Genomic DNA, 21,191 nt, shown 5'->3' with positions numbered 1-21,191 from the left:
TTCTCCACCCTGTGCCCTGGCATGGTGGGGGAACCTGTTCGAATTCTTGACTGTTGAGAAGGTTAAGTTTGAACTGAGGGGAAGGATGGAGGGATTCTACAATTCATGGGCATTATTCATTATGCACTTTCAAGAACTGCAAAGCATCGAACATTAGTTAGGGCGTGTGGGTGGGAGGGGGACTGTGTGTATTAATGGCGACTATGGGTGATCCCTAATTCCTTTTTGTCATTTGTTTGTGTGAACATGTGGGCCAATGTTTGGGGTTCGGTGGGAGGATGGGATTGTTGTTATTCATATGGGGATTGACATATTTGTTACTGTTTATTTTTATTTTTGGTGGTTGTAAATTTGGAAGAAAATATGAAAAAGGAGGAGAATAAAAAATATTTTTAAAAAAGAGTTTCTTCGAACAGCAATTTAAAATGTAGATCTTAGCAACATACCCAGAATTTAAGCACTCATCTGTTGTTTTGTGTTTCTACAGATTAATGATTAAAGTCAGCTGTGCCATTAGAAAGTAAACATATTATGATGAATTTTAACATCAATGTCTGATGAAAGCTTTGTTTCTTAACAGGGATCAACTGGTCGGATGGGTCCAGCAGGTACATCAGGACCACAGGGAGCAAGGGTAAGTACCATTTCAGTCATTCAATAAAGCAGAGTTTACAGGTTGGTTCACTAGAAGCTTTCTATCCTAACTTATGTCTGACATGACAACCATGACTACATTCAATAAAAGTACCTCATTGGCTATAAAGCACTTGAGACATCTAGTGATTGTCAAAATTTAAAGATTTCTTTTTGCTGATTCTGCAGTAGAAAGGCAGGTTCCAGATATTCCAAGAACAAATTATGGATTTCTCACAAGATAAGAGACACTGTCTGGCATGGAACTGTGCAATACGGATCAGGAGGGTTTCAAATCCCTATTCATGGATGATGCCTTCAGTTGATCACAGCTGAGTGGGGCAGGCACGGCTCTGGACAGCAAAGGGTGAGATCTAACCAGGGTCCTAATCCTGATTGCCTCCCAGTGAGTTCCCTCTCAGAAAGGTAGATGATGGCAACTAATTACAAACAAGGGGTTTCTCTGTGTTACCCACCTGGGACAAAGGCATGAACTTTCATTAGCCAGGTTGGAAGCACAAATGTGGAAAATTTTCCATTCAAGCGGGGCAGCCACAGGGGCGTGGAGACAAGCTGTGTACTTGGTCCCAGTTAAAATAAAATTACAAAGGCCTTCCAGCCCGTTTCACTCAAACCCTGTCATGCTTCATTCATGTCATCGTCATGTCCCTCCACCCACCCACTTACCCGACATAACTTAAACAAAGGAGGGAAAAACAAAATAAGCAGCTTAACCGATATGAGCACAGAATAGAACAGGAGAATGACATCACAACGGGCTTAATACAATCATTAGTCAGAACTATTTTTCCGCGTCATGATCGGGTGCGCACCAAAGTACATCCGCCTCAACTCCAGCAGTGCCAATGGCACTAATGACCCAACATAACCTTCTATTTCTGGATCCAAGACCATCTGTACCCTTGTAGAAGCCAAGAGCGGATTCATCATACCCACCCCTGCAAAGAAAAAACAAAACAATACACAGAAATCCCAGATCTGAGGGAAGTTACATACATACCGCACATTGGAACTAAACCCCCCAAAAAAGGCTCAGATCAGAACCAAAATGATCCCATACACTAATGAGGAGAGATAGAGAGGACTGGCATAAATGACACTATGTTCAGACTAAAGTCAAGCCGTCAGGGCCTCCCAAGTTAGGAAAGAGGGAAAAGAAGTCCAAAAAGGAAACCTACCAGACCTATCTCACCAGATGACAACACTTACCAGTGAATAGGAGAACAGGCCACTCAATCAACAATACGGTGACCCACCCATCCAAGGGGGAGTAACAATGTATCCATCAAGGCACAGACGTTGACCCCTCCCAGGCCCCTGTGTATCAAGGAGACAAAGAAACAAAACCCAGCCTCGCAGCACCATCAGAGAGCGACATCCTGAGCCCTAAGGGGCATCAAGGACACCTATGTAAGACTGCTGTTCATAGACTACAGCTCTGCCTTCAACACCATTATCTCAACAAGACTAATTACCAAACTCCGCAATCTTGGACTTGACCCCTCCCTGTGCAGCTGGATCCTTGCCTTCCTCACCAACAGACCGCAATCTGTCAGGATAGGCAACAGCACCTCCTCCACAATAGTCCTCAACACCGGAGCCCCACAATGATGTGTGCTCAGTCCTCTACTATACTCCCTATACACACATGACTGTGTGGCAAGATTTAATTCCAACTCAATCTATAAATTTGCGGATGATGACTGTGGTGGGCCGCATCTCAAATAACGATGAATCAGACTACAGGAGGGAGATAAATCACTTGGTTGCATGGTGCACCGACAACAACCTCTCTCTAAATGTTGGAAAGACCGAGGAACTGATCATCGATTTCAGGAAGCGCAGCACGACACACACTCCTGTCTGCATCAATGGCTCCGAAGTGGAGATGGTCGATAGCTTTAAGTTCCTATGGGTCACCATCACCAACAGTCTGTTCTGGTCTACTCACGTTGATGCAACAGTCAAGAAAACCCAGCAAATTCTCTACTTCCTACGGAAGCTAAAGAAGTTTGGCATGTCTGCATCGACTCTCACAAATTTCTACAGACGTGCAATAGAGAGCATCCTATCCGGCTGCATCACAGCCTGGTATGGCAACTGCTCGGTCCAAGATCGCAAAAAACTGCAGACTGTGGTGAACTCAGCCCAATGAGGCTCACACCCTCACATTGATTCTGCATACACCTCTCGCTGCCTCAGGAAGGCAGACAACATTGTCAGAGACCCCTCCTACCCAGGCGTTGCCTTCTTCCAGACCCTTTCATCAGGCAGAAGGTACAGAAGTCTGAAGACTCGCACATCCAGACAGAGGAACAGCTTCTTCCCCACAGCTACACAAGACTCCTCAATGACTCCCCCTCGGACTGATCTGTTCCCTGTAAGAACACTATACACAACGCCCTATGCTGCTCTTGCTCATGTATTTGCTTTGTTTGGCCCCTTGTTCCGCACTTTAACCAATCACTGTTTTGTCGATATATCACTTGCCAATGTTCTCTGTTGATTATTCTTGTGCCTATTATGTGCATACTGTGTACGTTCCTCGGCCGCTAATACTGTACTTCACGGTACATGTGACAACAAATCAAATCAAATCAAAAGGATAATAGTCATACCACCTGGCCTAGCCCAGCACCAACCAACATACAAGGAACTAAAGTCGCAAAGCCTCCAGCTCACTCCAGAAGCCTGCACCTCCGTCGAGTCTGTACCTTTCCAACCCCATCCAGGATAACCCCCATATAGGATGATTATTCCAATCTTGGCCAAAGGGGGAGCACCCACCTGTGAAGAAGAACCATCATCAAGGCACCCAACAATTAGGTGTCCTGGGAGGGAGGCCCCATTCTCTCCTCCCTGGCACAAGCATAGAAGCCCCCCCAAAATCACTGGACCAGATCAGCACAAGAACCAACACAATGCTCACCTATATGAAGAGAAGGAAAGGACTAAAGTTAAGAGAACAGAGACCAAGGTATTGTTTTGAAGAATTCAATAAAGAGTAAACAAAGTGTTCTGAGTTAACGAGACACTTGCAATAACCAAATTTAAAGTGGGACAGCAGCCTTCAAATGTAAATCAATGTCCGAGAGTTAAAGCAATGTTGAACAGTTTGCATAGCAGTCAAGACAAAGAAATCCTAAAGGGGTTGGTGTGAAGTCCTGAACTAGATTTGCTGTTAAAAGTGAAGTATAATGTTGAAGTTTCATGTGGAAAACCTTGACCTGGAGTTTGGAATGCAAGCCGCTAAGGGAAAGCAAAATCACAAGAGAAGATTTTAATACATGTTTTTGGGAGAGGAGTTTGGAAACTCTCATGTGATAATCATCTGGGAGGATTCTGAGGAGAAATCCACAGACACTAACTTGTGTTTAGAGTGGAGTGTGTCTATTTTGACCACAGTTATCTTGTGTGCTTAATGAGACCATTGTAGCTTCAGATGTATTTGAAACTTGTGTGTAATTATTAAGCTAAACCAGGGAGCACTTTACACTATTCAGCCAATTGGTCACCAGGCATATCCAGGCACTTGGCATTGGAAGAGGCTGGGGCTGAGAAAACTCTCCATTTGAGAATGAGTCTTAGTCTTAGCCTGGTCCATCCCATCCCTCTGATGTGATGGGTTATCCCTGGAGCCGATTCAGAGCCACACTTAACAAGGCCCTAACATAAATTAGCAGCTGATTTTCTGCCCATGCCAATTCCAGCTGACCCATGTCAAGAATGTGCCACTAAACAACTGAATTATTGAGGTAATATTTTAAGGGGATTATATGCTAAATTTTCAAAGATACAGTCACTTATTTGATCTCTTTCATATTACAGGGCTTTCCAGGTATTCAAGGACCTCCTGGACCTCTAGGACCACGAGGATCAATTGTAAGTCATACCTTCAGAAATAAGTACTGCCATCGAATGTCTTTAAATAATGTTGTGAATTGTGAATATTCTGCACCCTAACATCATTACTTTAAAACTTTAATGCAAAGGCTCATTATTGAAACTCAGCACAAAGGACAGAAATTATGGAATAATAAAAGACTGTTCATTCCATTAAGTCTGAAAAATGAATTTTTACCAACCCTTACTTATTTAATCTATAAAACGTTTACAGTGGGAAGCTATTCAGCCCTTTGTATCTGTGCCAACAAGAACAATTCAAAATTAATCACATTGTCCTGTGGCTCTATGTCAGCTTCTGCAGTTGCCACAGTCCCAGAGGACCATGTGCTGATCTGCCCTTTGAGAGCTGACTGCGGGTAATTTAACCTGAGGGTTACCACATCTCATCTGAGGGGAAAGCTTGAGAAGTTGGAGCCTTCATGAATAACCTCTGCTGGGACGGGAATTAAAGCCAGCTCCGTGTCATGAACCAACTATCCAGCCAACGGCGCAAAACCATCTGTGTTCTGAAAGCTGTAATTGTGTGTTTTATAAGGCCACGAAGAATCCACACAGAATTTGTACAAATGAAAACTTGCTTCATTTTACAACTGCTATTATCTACAGATCCCTACTGGATTTTCACAAGTTGGTGCCTTACAGGCCAACTCTATTTATACATAGCCAGACAATATTAGAGGTGCCCCGCCCTGTTATCGGGGAGCTTGTATTCTGCAAGGCCCACGGGTTAGTTAATCATTCCCACCCCGTAAGACCCTTGCGGGTTGTAACACTGCATCAATCATTCGCTGTAGCAAAACATTTCATGTTGCAAAGTAACAAATGATCCTGCCAAGTTTGTGTCTGCTCCACCCCATCCATACCTGGGCAAAGCAAATGTAAAACATCTATCCAGCTCTCCTTAGATTTTGATTTGAGAGAATAGATTATAATTATAATGAAAGACTTATCCCAGAGGCTTTATTCACTAGACTGGGCAAAGTTTCAGGAAGTGTTCAAACCTGTGATACGTTTAAGGATGAAAGGTTCTCCCACTGGTCATTGAATCGAGAAGGGGAGAAATTGAGGATGAATACTAGATAAAGTTTACAGAATTATTTCAACACAATTGTTTTTTCTTGGAGGGAATTGAGTAAACAAATGAAGACAGATGAAAAAATTGCATGAAAATTTGTGTGAATGGCTCCAGTGTTGAGATATTTGGAAACTTCCTATATTCTGCATTGCCTCTCCTTATACTAGCTTTGGTCCACTGAATAATGTCATAAGTTAAACAGATAATTCAAGAAGCCTGACTCAGATTTAATCCATCACACCATTGTTGGACTAGCCCATTCACGGAACAAGGAGAGAGAGAAGGGATATTAGTGAAATTATAATTAAATTTAATGTTAACTTGAACCATAGGAATGTCAGGAATCTATTGACGTGTTGACATTCCAAGGTATTATTCATTGTTACTGTGAAGGGGCAGGAACTCGAATTGGTGTTGCTGCCAGCTCCCGGTAAAGCAACATGCTAACACATGGGGACAAAAATTGCATGTTTGCAATGGAGGAACCAATAGTCTTGAAGACTGTCAGACTAGGCTTTTACAGTTAGAGAGAGAACCAACATGAGGAAAAAGCCTTCTTGAAATCATCCTCATCAATCTACCTGACACAGATGCATATAAACATGATAATGGGCAGCATGACAGCAGAAGTGATTAGCATTGTGGCTTCACAGCGCCAGGGTCCCAGGTTCTATTCCCTGCTGGGTCACTGTCTGTGCGGAATCTGCATGTTGTCCCCGTGTCTGCGTGGGTTTCCTCTGGGTGCTCCGGTTTCCTCTCACAGTCCAAAGACGTGCAGTTTAGGTGGATTGGGCATGATAAATTGCCCTTAGTGACCAAAAAAGGTTAGATGGAGTTGTTGGGTGACGGGGATAGGGTGGAAGTGAGGGCTTAAGTGGGTCGGTGCAGACTCAATGGGCCGAATGGCCTCCTTCTGCACTATCTGTTCTATGTTCTAATATTGGTAGAGGTGATCAGCACGCAGATCTTGTGGAAACAAAGGGGTGTGATTTTCCAGCTGCGTTTCACCCGGCGCAGATCCTGCTACGTCAGAAAAATTCGATGTGAGGCCAAAATGAGATTCATGCCGGGGGTGCAAAATAGTTTGCCATCTTCCCAGGCCCTTTCCACTGTCACAAACTGGATCTTGCCCAGAAAGGGCTAGTGGGATATCAACCAATCACTACTGGTCCTTACAAACGTGGACCAGGCAAGGTGGACTTGAGATGTAAGAAAGAGGGGAGTACCCCTCTCCACTTACCTCCAGGGAGCACAAGGGCACAGCAGTTGCTGGCTAGATGCCATGGGAAGGTCCTTTAAGGGAGATGTTGATTGGGGAGCTCGGGCTGGGCTGGAAGGGGCCAGGTCAGGAGTCTCCCCTGTAATGGGGGGTGCTTTTGGTCTGTGGAGTCTTGAAACCTACTTTTGTTCATGTTGAATACCCCATAATAGGGCAAAGAACAGCTGCCGCCTGTCTGTCCTAAAATCCTCTCACAGGACAGAGCCATTCTGCAGCCTGACTCCTGGAGAAGCATTTCACTCCCCTTGAAGTTTCAATAAGCTCTGTAGTTTCACTGTTGCAATCTGCCTGCTTTTATCCATTTGTTTCTCTTTGTTTATATTCCATTATAAAGGAGGGGCTGTTTAGCACAGGGCTAAATCACTGGCTTTGGAAGCAGAGCAGAGCAGACCAAGCAGTCCAGCAGCACGGTTCGATTCCCGTAACAGCCTCCCCAAACAGGCGCCGGAATGTGGCGACTAGGGGCTTTTCACAGTAACTTCATTTGAAGCCTACTTGTGACAATAAGTGATTTTCATTTCATTTCACACCCCATTAACTTTTAGAGCCTCTGCGGTTTAGCCAGTTGCTTGGACCCATAGAGATTGTTTACATTGAATTTTACACCTCATCACTCTCAAGAGGTTCCTGGACTTCATACCTGGGGTCTGGCTGAACTCAGTCTCTTTGCAATGGATTTTTCTCTGCTCTCTAGTGATCCTTAGGGATGGGGGGGGGGGGGTTGATGCTGGTGATCATTGGTCCGGCCGGGGGGGGGGGATGCATCCTGATGCCTGTGGTGGGGGGGGAGGGGGGTGAGAAAGGTCAAAATTTCATTTTGAGATTGGAGCGCCCATGCCTTCACAAAAAATGGCAAAGTGTGGGAAGCCTAGTTGGGAAACCTACCTGTTTCTCTGGGGAAAAACACGTCAGTTTCATGACTGAACCTGACACGTCACCATTTTTGGGAAAAATTCCTCCAACTGATCACTGAGTACACCTTCCATCATGCTATGTGGCAATACTTGAGTTACTTAAGGAAGCCAGCAGTAGTGGAACAAGGATTTATTGAACATGTACAATACTCTGCCCTTGGCGGCAACTCTCTCCCAGTCCAGTCCTTGTTGGGGCAACCAGCATCTCCGGGCCCTGCTTGGCCAAGCTTTTATGTGTAGCTTTAACGAGATCCAGCTGGGTCTCATTTATCAGCAGTTGGCACATACCCTTGTATGTCCTGGGATTGCAAACGCACATTTAAATACTTCTTAAATGCTATGACGGTCACTCTTTCAGGCGGCGAATTCCAAACTCACACCACCAATTTTTGCATCATCCGCAAACTTACTGATCAACCTTCCTACATTCATGTCTAAATCATTTATATCAACCACAAACTATTTTCTAAATGAGGAAATGCTTAGGAAATCAGAAGCACAAAGGGACTTGGGAGTCCTTGTTCACGATTCTCTTAAGGTTAACGTGCAGGTTCAGTCGGCAGTTCGGAAGGCAAATGCAATGTTACCATTCATGTCAAGAGGGCTTGAATACAAGACCGGGGATGTATGTCTGAGGCTATATAAGGCTCTGGTCAGACCCCATTTGGAGTATTGTGAGCAGTTTTGGGCCCCGTACCAAAGGAAGGATATGCTTGGAAAGGGTCCAGAGGAGGTTCACATGAATGATCCCTGGAATGAAGAGGTTGTTGTATGAGGAACGGTTGAGGACTCTGGGTCTGTACTCACTAGAGTTTAGAAGGATGAGGGGAGATCTTATTGAAAATTACAGGATACTGCGTGGCCTGGATAGAGTGGATGTGGAGAGGATGTTTCCACTTGTAGGAAAAACTAGAAGCAGAGGACACAATCTCAGACGAAAGGGCCAATCCTTTAAAACAGAGATGAGGAGGAATTTCTCCAGCCAGAGGGTGGTGAATCTGTGGAACTCTTTGCTGCAGAAGGCTGTGGAGACCAAGTCACTAAGTGTCTTTAAGTCAGATAGAGTTTTGATCAATAAGTGGATCATGGGGAGAAGGCAGGAGAATGAGGATGAGAAAAATATCAGCCATGATTGAATGGCGGAGCAAACTCAATGGGCTGAGTGGCCTAATTTTATGTCTTATGGCCTTCATAGCGAGAGGATGTAAGTACAGGAATAGAGATGTTTAACTGCAATTATACCGGGCATTAGTGACGCCATACCTGGAGTATTGTGTGCAGTTTTGGTGTCCTTATCTGAGGAAGGATGTTCTTGCTCTGGAGGGAGTGCAGCGAAGGTTTACCAGGCTGATTCCTGGGATGGCGGAACTGTTATATGAGGAGAGGCTAAATCGGTTAGGATTATATTCGTTGGAGTTGAGAAGAGTGAGAGGGGATCTCATCGAAACTTACAAAATTCTAACTGAATTGTACAGGGTAGATTCAGAAAGAATATTCCCGATGGTGGGGAGTCCAGAACTAGGGGGTCATAGTTTGAGGATAAGGGTTAAACCATTTAGGAAGAAGGTGAGGACAAATATTTTTCACCCAGAGTGGTGAATCTGTGGAATTCGCTACCACAGAAATAGTTGAGGCCCAAACATTGTGTAATTTTAAGAAGGAATTAGATATAGATCTTGGGGCTCAAGGGATATGGGGCGAAGATGGTATCAGGGTATTGAACTTGATGATCTGCAATGATCATAATGAACAGCAGAGCAGGCTTGAAGGGCTCAGTTTCCTCCTCCTGCTTCCATTTTCTATGTTTCTTTGTTTCTATGAGAGCAAGTTTAAGACTAAACCTTATCCTCAAGATTCTTTTTAAATGTTGCTTACTGTTGTATACTGTTATTGCCAAACATTTCATTATATTGCCCCCTCTGTTGGGGAGGTGCAAGTAAAATTAGTTCAGCAATGGCTGTTTTACAGTGAACCCAAAGGGTGTTTTTCTTAACCCAATACAAAACACTTACACTTCAAAGGCAAGTAAAGAGTCAGATCTCGTTTGCCCATTCATGCTGTCAAGAAACACCACTTCAAATGAATTTTGATCTGAAGTTCCACATTCCCCTTCCTCAGAGTAACGACTTCAAATGAGTTTTGATCTGAAGTTCCACATTCCCCTTCCTCAGAGTAATCTCAATATTGACCATTTCTGACTTATCAGATGGTCACACTGGTGAAATTAATTTGGACAGTTTTTTAACTGTCTGCCTTTTCTCGATAAGTATGATAGACTTCTCACCTGTTCCTTTTACTTTTTAGGGTACGACAGGTGTCTCTGGCCCTCCGGGTCAACGTGGGAGTCAAGGACAAAAAGGTGACATTGGGTCACTGGTAAGTGATCAATTTAACTAATTCAGTATCTTGGTTCAAAGTGAAATTAGGGTTGGATGTGCTACATCAGTGCTGCCATTGATTGATGCCTGTGGAATCTTTTATCTTCAAAGTTATATCTTCCCTTTGTAACTGCACAAGGTTCAAACCATTGAGATAAGAGAGCAAGCATTTGTCAAAGCTAAGCTGTGTCGTGTTGATCAGGGAATAAGGATTGGTGTGTGGATAGCTTAAACATACCTTCTGCTGGAATATGGAGCTGTTTGTGCTGCACTTGCAAAATCTAGTCAAATCTTATCTTAACATTATCTTGCTTTCCTTAGTTGCATAGTTTTGCTCATGTCCTTGGTCCAGCTCTGGACTTGCGTATCAACTCACAAATATCACACTGAATCCTATTTTTTCAACAGAGATATGTGGAAGAATCAGCATACCAACTTGATTCCCATTAATGGCAGTGGACTGAATCTCTGCATAATTACATTCATTGCACACACCTTCAACACTTTATTGCAATTCGCAATCTAACAGGTTAATTTCACAGGACAGCTGGCCTTGATGCAGTTATCCCCAATTGTTGCGCAATTATACAGAAACGAAAGGTTGATATTTATTCTTTCCATTTGTAACCACTGGCTATTAATTCAGGACATCCACGTGCAAAGGAATGAGTTAATGGTATTTGAAAACAACTTTGGACTTGAAATCAGTGTGTAATATTAGTGTACCAAAATGTTCAAAGCATCTGGGATGCCACGGTGGCACAGTGGTTAGCACTGCTGCCTCACAGCGCCAGGGACCCAGTTTCAATTCCGACCCTGGAGTTTGTACATTCTCCCCGTATCTGCGTGGGTTTCTCCTGGGTGCTCCGGTTTCCTCCCACAGTCCAAGGATGTGCAGGTTAGGTGGGCTTTGCATGATATATTTCCCCTTAGTGTCGAAGGATGTGAAGATTTGCTTCTGGGTTGTGGGGATCGGCGGGGGAGTATAAATGGGTACAGACCTCATTCTAGAGACCGGTGCAGACCTGATAGGCTGAATGGCCTCCTTCTCCATTGTAGGGATTCTGTGATGATGCTTTGATGATTTGAATTTCCTCTGCCTGTTATTTTAAGAGGTGCTAACTTTTTTTTAAATTCCCCACATGGGGAACTTCAGATCAATTCATTAAACATTCAAACGCTGATACTGAACATGGTAATTTCAAAGTCTTTATGATTCTCACTGTTGGGCGGCACAGCGGCACAGTGGTTAGCACTGCTTCCTCACGGCATCGAGGACCTGGGTTTGATTCCGGCCCCGGGTCAATGTCCGTGCAGAGTTTGCGCATTTTCCCCGTGTCTGCATGGGTCTCATCCCCACAACCCAAAGATGTGCAGGGTAGATGGATTGCCCACACTAAATTGCCCCTTAATTAGAAAAAAAAGAAAAAGGCACATTAAATTTATTTAAAAAAAGAAAAAAAGTGATTCTCACTGTTGACTATTTCACGATGTGTATTCAAATTGATTTGAGGTGATTTTTATTTTCTGACTTGCTGATAAATTAAACTCAGATGCGACCTCAGTATAATTTAAAATAACATTGCCATGAGACTCGTCTTGTTTTTAACAGATCCTGATCTTATAAGTATTGATGAAGCCAATTGCCTTTTGTCTTCAGTTTACTCTGAAAGTCTTTCTTCTAGATCTATACAGTTTAGACCCAATTGACTGTTTTGTTCGGAGACACAAATGGAAGTGTATTATTTTCACCAAATTTCCTGAAGCCAACTCATGAGCATAACTTCAGTGCAAACTTTAATGAGGGTAGGTCGCACACTGGTGGTGCAAACTATGAATGGAAAATTATGGGCAAAAAAAATTTTAGGGGATGAATTAAGTTAAATAGGGTGACAAAAGTCCTGAAATACTTCAGAGTCTCAAGAAAATTACATTATTGAGCTTTGTCAAGAATGAAGGGGACTAAGAAGTAACAAGAATTAAAATAAAGGGCAGCTAAGTTGGAACCGAGTCTGTGGAAAGTGATGGTGGAGATGCTATTGCACAAAGTGATTGTGAAAGTAGTGTTCTATTTTCTTCCAGCATGCTGAGTGGAGATACAGCCAAGTTTTAGGCCATAGATAGCTATTGATGTCGCTGGACATGCCAGCCACAAGTTGGGTATGAACGACAGATATCTTTCAGCAGGCAATGTGACTATACTTCATTGACCCAGACCTTGAGCAGTTAATTCCTCATCAACACTGTGAAGTAGATGGACTGTTGATATCGTTGGCAGAATCTTGACAGGAGGTAATTCAGGCTGCTCATTCCTTAGCATGTCTTTCATGCTGTGATTATTTTGAAATTCACTTTTGGGATATGGGTATCACTAGTAATGCCAGCATTTATTGGCCATCCAGAACATTTAGAAATATGACATTAGCCTAAATTGCAAATATCAAAGAGCAATAATCATAAAATAGACTTTTGAATTTAACAGCTGCTTCACATTAGGAATCTCGTTCTTTGTGGATTAATTTATTTTTGTTGGTTGGATTGAGAAAGGTTTGAAGCTCTGCAGTAGATTCTCATAGGAAAATTAGTGTCATGTTCCAGGATTTCAGACTGGCTTCCAGATATAGTTCTATCATCGAAAAATGTAGAAAGTTGCATATGGTAATGTGGACCACAAATTGATCAATGAAGTTGTTTTGGTAACTTTTCAGTTCCATGAAGCAAAGATCTCCTCACACTTCCTCAATAAACTCAGTGCTCTCTTGGGAAGTATTCTTCTGAGGACCTATTGTTAGTCAGTGTATTCAGCTGAATTTCCCCTGTGTGGTATTTGTAATGAATTGACTAACTGGCTCTTTAAGTTTCAAGTTGAATTGAATAGTATTCTGAAATAAAGTTCCTCAGTGTAACATTTGCTATGATTCGATCAACATGCTGGGGTGTAGTTCCTCTGTGCATTATTGGTAATGAATTGATGAACTTTCAATCAATCAACTTACGGTGAAGTGATTAACGCATTGTTGTGGTAGTTCTGTAATATTTACAATGAGTTCATGAACATGCAGTGGTGAAGTTTCTCTGTGATATTTGCAATGAACTGATTAATTCATTGTGGTGAAATTCTTTTGCCCGTTCAGTACAAATAGTGATTGGAGAATATCACCCCAATCATTTGAAATACTGCACTAAACTATTCCAATCCCATAGATTTAGGCTGAAACTATGTAGACCAAATTCTTTCAACCTGGTATGGAGAATGTAATGTGGTGGGAGCCAAAATGTCAGAAACCCACTGGTGTAAAATCACATTACAATATTCCCAGTGGCAGTTTAATTGCCGGTCGGTCATCCCACTGACAGGTGGTATGATTGCAATTTGCATTTCATGAATGCTTATGAAACCAGGTGCCCGCTGGTGTCCTGTCAGGCTTTCCAATCTTGTGCCATGTCAGCTGGAAACAATTTCAGCATTAAACCCGATTGCTAAAGGGTGGCATGCATAAGGCAGTCCTCAGTTCATCAGAGATTTCAGTGTGAGCACAACACTGCCAAATTACTGCACTGCTCCTGATGCACTGTTCATCACTCTGCCGGGACAGACTTGGGCAGCACGGTAGCATTGTGGATAGCACAATGGCTTCACAGCTCCAGGGTCCCAGGTTCAATTCCGGCTTGGGTCACTGTCTGTGCGGAGTCTGCACATCCTTCCCGTGTGTGCGTGGGTTTCCTCCGGGTGCCCCGGTTTCCTCCCACAGTCCAAAGATGTGCAGGTTAGGTGGATTGGCCATGATCAATTGCCCTTAGTGTCCAAAATTTCCCTTAGTGTTGGGTGGGGTTACTGGGTTATTGGGATAGGGGGAGGTGTTGACCTTGGGTAGTGTGCTCTTTCCAAGAGCCGGTGCAGACTCGGTGGGCCGAATGGCCTCCTTCTGCACTGTAAATTCTATGATTCTATGACTGGTTGCTGCCTCCATCTCCATGCCAAGCTGGTCTTCATGGACAGCACCATGCTGTCACGGTACTCTCCTGCGTCACAGTTCAGTACTGCACCTGGGACTGGGGAGTACAGGGGTCTCCTTCTCCCTGGTGACACACAGCAGTGTCTATTTGGACAGCTCTGTGCTGCGGCACTCATGCAGCCATCACAGTAAAGGACTGAAATTTGACCAAAGGTGAAGTGGAAAGAATGGGAGAAGGGGGGTGGGTGGCAGAGAGGTGGGGGTTCTTGTGGCCTGATAAAAGACAAAGGAGGGGCAATGTTGAAGGAGGGCTGTGGCAGGCAGGGGCTGAGGTGGGAAGGGTGAGAGCAAGCAGAGGGGAAAGGAGGTGAATGAAGAAGACGAACAATTGAAGACAGAGGGAAGGTAAGACTGCATGAAAAGCTCACAAAGGGAGTCAAAGGGACACCACATGTTTACTGGAACGAGTTCCACAAAGTCTCCAGATGTAGTGGGTAGAAGTCCATATGGGACATGTGCACCTCGCAGGTGTTTGAATCGAGGAACAGCCTTTATATTGAGACTTTCCCCTCTCGTGAAGACAGGTGAGCTGAGGAGAGTGAAATGAGTGTGGTGGGGCCGAAGCTATTTGCCACCGCACTTTGTCTCAAAATCACCACTTGCTTTGGTCATCAGGCCACATCTATCTACCCTCCGTGCCTTGGTAGCTGTAGCTATTTTTAAACATTCCCTTTTACTTGGTCTTCAGAGAGTGCCTCCATTATGGAGCACTTTCTCTCTCTGTTATTTCTCTCCGTGTAGGCATTGCCAGCTCCCAACTTGGATGGCAGGGTTGCCCATCAGTCATTTCTGGAGGGCCTCCTATTGGCTATCCAGCCTCTGGAGCAGGCCTGCTGTCCTTAATTGATCAGTAAATGCTCTCTGTGGTTAATAATTAGCGATACCTACAAAAATTAAGTTGTGATTTTTCCCAGCACAGTGTGGGATCAGAGCATTCACCTGATCCCAGCATACAGGTCCCCACCTCAAATTAACCCAAACCATGGCATCAACATACCTGAATTTAGAAAGCTGCTATTACATATGAAAAGGTAGGTCTAGGATGCCTCACGAAGGAATAAGAAGAAAATCAAAAGAGCATGTATTCACAGGGTTAATTAAAGGTCTGGTTAATTGTTGGATTCAAAAAATGCTTTCAAGGTGAAGATAGCAAGTGTAAAGGTCCTCCCTGCTGATTCCCTTACATCCCCTTTCTTTACTTTTGCTGTTGTCATTTTGATCCATGGATGCTTAATGGACATGTGTCTTTAAATCAAGCATGTAGTGAATGAGCAACCGAGAGATGGGGTGGGACTCGGTTCAATTGATTGACTGATGGCCCATGAATTGGCCAAAAACCATATTCTGCCTGGAAATAAGAGTTGATTGGATCCTGCCTGAATTGGATTATTTCCAGAGAATTAGGAAAGCAGAGTTTGACCTGGACAGACAGAAAAACACCTCTTTCGCCTTTGCGTTTTCTTCAAAAATACTGTGAGCTGCTGTATTTCTGAAACTGCAGAGACCTGAATGAATCTACAGTGAACACCATGACAGACTGGAAAGCAGAAATCTTGAACTGAAAGCCCAGGAACTAGGCACTCGGAACAACCATCTGAAACAAAGACTCTTGGGCTAGATTCTCTGGTCTTCCAGGCGCATTTTCTGGCACAGCGCGCCATCACCAGCAGCTAGATTCTCTGCTCCCACAGTAGGCCAATGGAATTCCCCATTGTGTCTACCCCACGCCATTGGGAAACCTGGGGTATTGGTGCGCTGCCGGCAGACCAGAGAATTCGGCGACGGAGACTTCTGTTGCTTATCTTTTGGCTTTCATCCTAATTATTTTCACCCCTCTCTCCCCCTCTGTGTTTGTCTGTCTTGTGTGTGTGTAATGGGTGGGGCAAGTTAACATGGGGATATGGAAGTAAATAACAATTAGCCAGTTGTATTTGCTGCATATTTCATTGTAGTTCTTGTTATAATTAAAAAGTAATTGTGATTAAATGTAAACATCTAGTGACTGTAATTATAGAGCAACCAAGGGCCAAAGACTTTGGTATTTTTCTGAGAATTATTGGTTAATTCAATTGTGTTGTGACTCTGAGTCAATTGGGACTGGAATTGACTGCACACTGGTCCAGGGTGTTGCAACAAAAAACAGAGGGGTTTAGAAATGGATTTCCATTGAATTATAAGAAGCACAGAATTGTAGTTTGTTAAAGCACCAATGTCAAAATGATCACACACGAGTTTGGATACAGAGGACACAAATGAGGACTTTGGAGTAGCCTATAAAAGAGGCGATTGTGTACAAACAGTCCAATGCTTGGTTAATTGGCAATATGTGAAAATGATCTGTTTGCTTGGTCATAACGCAAAAATAAAAACCAGCATAAAATAAACATTCTAAATGAAATTTATGAACAAAACCATGCCATATTGTACACAAATGGTGCCACCCTGGTGCACTGCTTCAGCATCTATATTTTATGTGCATTTTCCTGTTCTACTGCTCCTATCCATGTTCCCTCAGAGGTTGCAGCATTATTGATGTAAGGCTGATGATTTTTGCAGAATCACAAAATAATACAGTGCAGAAGAGGCCCTTTGGCACATCAGATCTGCACCGACACATGACATGCCTACCTAATCCCATTTGCCAGCACTTGACCATAGACTTGAATGTTATGATGTGCTCATCCAGGTACATTTAAAGGATGTGAAGCAACCCACCTCTACCAACCTCGCAGGCAACACATTCCAGATTGTCACCATCCTCTGAGTAAAATGGTTTTCCTCAAATCCCCCCAAACCTCCTGCCCCTCACCTTGAACTTGTGTCCCCTTGTGACTGACCCTTCAACTAAGGGGAACAGAGGCAGCACGGTGGCCTAGTGGTTAGCACAACCGCCTCACGGCGCTGAGGTCCCAGGTTTGATCCTGGCTCTGGGTCACTGTCCGTGTGGAGTTTGCACATTCTCCCCGTGTCTGTGTGGGTTTCACCCCCACAACCCAAAAATGTGCAGAGTAGGTGGATTGGCCACGCTAAATTGGAAAAAAATAATTGGGTAATCTAAATTTATTTAAAAAAACTAAGGGGAACAGTTGCTCCCTATCCACTATGTCCATGCCCCTTATAATCTTGTACACCTCAATCAGGTTGCCCTTCAGTCTTCTCTGCTCCAGCGAAAACAACCCAAGCTTATCCAACCTCTCTTTCATTATGAGCAATTACAGATAACCTTACAGGATGCTTGGACCAGCTCTGGCAAAAAGGCATGACCATGAACAGCACCAGCTCCTGGCAGTAAGCAAGTGTAAAAGAAATATGGTGGTGACAGTGGGTGTTTCAACTTCCCCAGCATTACCTGGGGTAGTAATGATGTGAAAAGCTTAGAGAAAACGGAATTCTGAAAACGCATCCAGGAGAGTTTTTTGAGCCTGTACATAGAAGTTCCTACAAGAGAGGGGGTGGCCCGGGACTTAATTTTAGGGAACAAAGTCGGGCAAGTGTTTGAATTACCAATGGGGGAGCATTTTGCAGACAGCAATCGTGACTCTGTTAGATTCAAGATTGTTATGGAAAAGGACAAGGGTGGGCCTAAAGTCAAAATTCTAAACTGGGGAAAGGCCCGATTTTAATAAATTTAGGGGCTGAATTCTCTGGTTCCCTGGCCATATGTTTCTCGGCAGTGTGCCATTTCCCAGCAACGGGATTCTCTCTTCCCCACTTGTCAATGTGATTTCCCATTGAAGCTGCACCACACCACTGGAATACTTGTGGGAACAGAAATTTCCAACGTCAAGTCTACTTGGACTTCATCAAGGCTGGGAGACTGATTGCGAAGGTCAGAGCCCATGGGATCCAAGAAAATTTGGTAAATGTAGGGAAGCATGCTTACACCATCTTTAGCTTGTGTGTCAGAACAGATTGGGGGATAAGGGTGAAATGAGATGTATGAAGGAGATTGTGTCACGATACAATCAGTTGTGACGGTTTCAGTCCCACATGGGCTATGGCCTCAGCTATGACCACTCCAATGGTGACGAATGAACATGCAATCTTGCCTCACCCCCACCAATAAATGTTGCTTCCTTCAGTTATGTGCCACCTTGTCCTACAAGATGAAGGAAAAGTGTGTGAGTGAGTATGGTGTGATCTGGCTGTCATGGTTGAATATCAAGCAGTGCATGCAATCTGTGTGAGACGCAGACGTGAAGCTTGCAGCAGTAATGAGTGTAAAGTTGAAGTGAAGCTATGAGTCATGACTGGTGGAGATTGTTGGTTGGTGAGTTATGGTGCATGGAGCAGTGCGTGAGGCTAGTTTATAAGTTGGTAGGATATGTCAGTTGAAGACGTATTCTTGAACTTAAACATTCATGTGAGATCCATGAACTTCTTTCAGCATTGCATCCAGTGTATGAGGCCAGTTGTGCAGCTGTTGCAATATGGCATTTGAACTTTTATTCACCTTGACTATTTGTGAGTTCAATGAACCTTTGGCTCTGCATCCAGGTCCAAGGGTTTCAACTACTTGTATTTAACGCCATGGCTATTTGGTCCCACTGCCTCCACTAAATTTATTTGGAAAACCTCATAGCCAGCTGTGGATAGATTGCCACTTCCTGCACTAAGGTATTCAATGAAGCTTCAGAAAATCTTGCATCCAACTCTCTGCTTTGTTGTGCATTTATGAAATGTTCCTTACATCAAATTAATTTTATAATTAATTCCAACACTTGCTTCGGCCAGAATGCACTTTTACTTCAGGAGGTGCAAAATTCCTCTAAGTAATTAATGCTAGCTTTAACTCATGCCAGCCTTTCACAATTTTACAACTCTTCCTCAGGTTTGTAGCTACTCAACAGTGTGCATAGCCCTGGTTAAACCCTGCAATAATTTAAATTAACAGGCAGTACAAAGTTTGCATATTACCTACATTGGAAGCAGTAGGCACTGGGTAAACCTCCATTGTGAACCCCTGAATGTTTTCAGGTCAAAACCAAAATGATAACATTTTGAACTATAATGCAATTCAAATCATTTATTTTTTGTTTTTTTTCTTGCATAGGGACCAATAGGCCCAAAGGGAGAGAAAGGTGACCGGGTAAGTGTCGAGAGTTAGGAGATTTTATTCTCCAGTTAGGGGTAACATAACTGGACTCATAATCCAAAGGCTAATGCTCTTCGGTCAAAATACCTTGGGTTCAAATCCCACCATGGCGGCTGATGGAATTTAAATTAATAAATTTGGAAGGTTGAGCTAGTGTCAGTTGTGGTGATCTTGATAACTGATACAAACCTATCTGGTTCACTAAGGTCTTACCTGTTTTGGCCTTTATGTGACTCCAGACCCCGATGTTGATTCTTAACTGCCTCCTGAAATGGCCTTTCAAGCCACTCACTTCAAGGACAATAAGGGCTGAGAAGATTGTGCAATTTGAATGAGATAAAAAGCTGGAATTAAAAGTCTCATGATGACAGTTGTTGATTATCACAAAAACACAGCACTAATGCCCTTTAGGGACAGAAATTTGTTGTCTTTACTTAGTCTACATGTAACTGTGACTACAAGTGGTTGACTCTTGTCTGCATTCTGAAAAAAGATGGCCGAACCAATTTCTCAGTTCAAGATAAATTATGGATGGGCAACAAACAAAAAAATAAAAATTTTGTAGAGTACCATGCAAAAAGCTATAACGAACAAGAGATCAATCTGACTGCTTTTCAACTCTTTGCGATGAAATTGGTCATGGATGGGTTTCCTTTACCATTGACTTTATACTTACATCTGAGTAACAAGCTTGTGAGTTCAAGCCCCTCAGTGATCTTAGTCCATAATCTTTGCTAACACTCCAGTACCCCCTCTGAGGATGCTGCACTGTGAGGGTCATAATTTTTCAGATAAAGGAAGGCTGTGTCTTCTCTCTGGTGCATACTTCTCATTGGTTTGCTGACCAAAATTCACCCTTTAGCCAAAACATAATTGCTGTTTGTGGGAGCTTGTTGTGTGAAAATTGATGCCAACAATACAATGTGACAATATGTCAAAAGTGCTACTTTGGCTGTAAATTACTTTGAAATATATTGAGGTTGTGAAAGATGCTATCTAAATGCCAGATTTTAAAATCTGGATTTAACGGAATGAGTGATATATGCGGTTTCTTTTTTAACCTTTCTAGGGTGAGTTCGCCCCTCAGAACATGATGAGAGCAATTTCAAGACAAGTCTGTGAGCAGCTGATGAACAGTGAGTCCAACTGACAGTTGCCAAAAGAAACCACAGGGTTTTTGTGGCCGAGAGCTGGAAGTGGTTTGTGGTGTTCCTGGTTTCCTGCACTTGAGTCAACAATCAGTGTTACCTGATGTACAGTCTTGTGTATCTGTGAGCCGGGTGGGGGCAGGGGAGCATTACACATAATTTAGCTGCCTGCACTCATACTTTCCGTCTCATGCCACACGACTGAGGTTTGCTGTCAGTTGCCTGAAACATCATATTGTCACATATCTGGGTATTACGTATCACCTTTCAATCTAATTATTTAATTCTTGCAATCAGGCCAAGCCTTTTCCTGCAAGTTGAGTCACTGGTAAACTCTCCTCTAGAAAATGATTAGCTGACAGGTCAAATATAAATTTTGTTTGTGTGAACCTTGATTTCTCATTTTATTGATAGATTTCTTAGAGGACAGGAAAAGGCTGCACAAACACATTAAAAATGAAAAATATGTAAAAATAGACGGTAATCTTCTGTCATGATAGGTAGGCAAAAGGGACTTGGCTGGGAGGACCAAATTCAAACAGCATATCTATACTGGCATTCTGCTGCCCACAAACCAAAATGCAGGCAAGCCCTATGCCTCTGGCAATATTTGAAGTGTTTTGTGGGTCCCTCGAGTCAGAAGCAGGAAATGAGAACCTATTACAATTAACCCTCCAGCAATGATTGGCAGCACACAGCATGGTACAAAAAGGGAGCATGCTGCTC

General features: G+C 43.3%; 1 protein-coding gene and 1 long non-coding RNA gene across 5 annotated transcripts in view; one reads left to right on the top strand and one right to left on the bottom strand.

Moving 5' to 3' along the window:
- The window catches only part of LOC119976389, a 128,520-nt gene extending 108,753 nt beyond the window's left edge, over positions 1–19,767 (bottom strand). The window contains exon 1 of the long non-coding RNA XR_005462923.1: positions 19,531–19,767. This is a non-coding gene — a long non-coding RNA (uncharacterized LOC119976389). The remainder of the gene's footprint in view (positions 1–19,530) is intronic.
- The window catches only part of LOC119976369 (collagen alpha-1(XII) chain-like), a 370,037-nt gene that overhangs the window by 315,600 nt on the left and 33,246 nt on the right, over positions 1–21,191 (top strand). For all 4 annotated transcript variants that reach the window (XM_038816870.1, XM_038816860.1, XM_038816879.1 and 1 more), the window contains 5 exons: positions 581–634; positions 4,483–4,536; positions 10,133–10,204; positions 19,276–19,311; positions 20,387–20,453. In XM_038816870.1, coding sequence (XP_038672798.1) covers positions 581–634; positions 4,483–4,536; positions 10,133–10,204; positions 19,276–19,311; positions 20,387–20,453 — 283 coding nt within the window. The remainder of the gene's footprint in view (positions 1–580; positions 635–4,482; positions 4,537–10,132; positions 10,205–19,275; positions 19,312–20,386; positions 20,454–21,191) is intronic.

This window comes from Scyliorhinus canicula, chromosome 1, assembly GCF_902713615.1.
Source record: "Scyliorhinus canicula chromosome 1, sScyCan1.1, whole genome shotgun sequence".
NCBI lineage: Eukaryota > Metazoa > Chordata > Chondrichthyes > Carcharhiniformes > Scyliorhinidae > Scyliorhinus > Scyliorhinus canicula.
The sequence above is the reverse complement of the archived record's forward strand: the minus strand, read 5'-3'. Positions and strand labels throughout refer to the sequence as shown.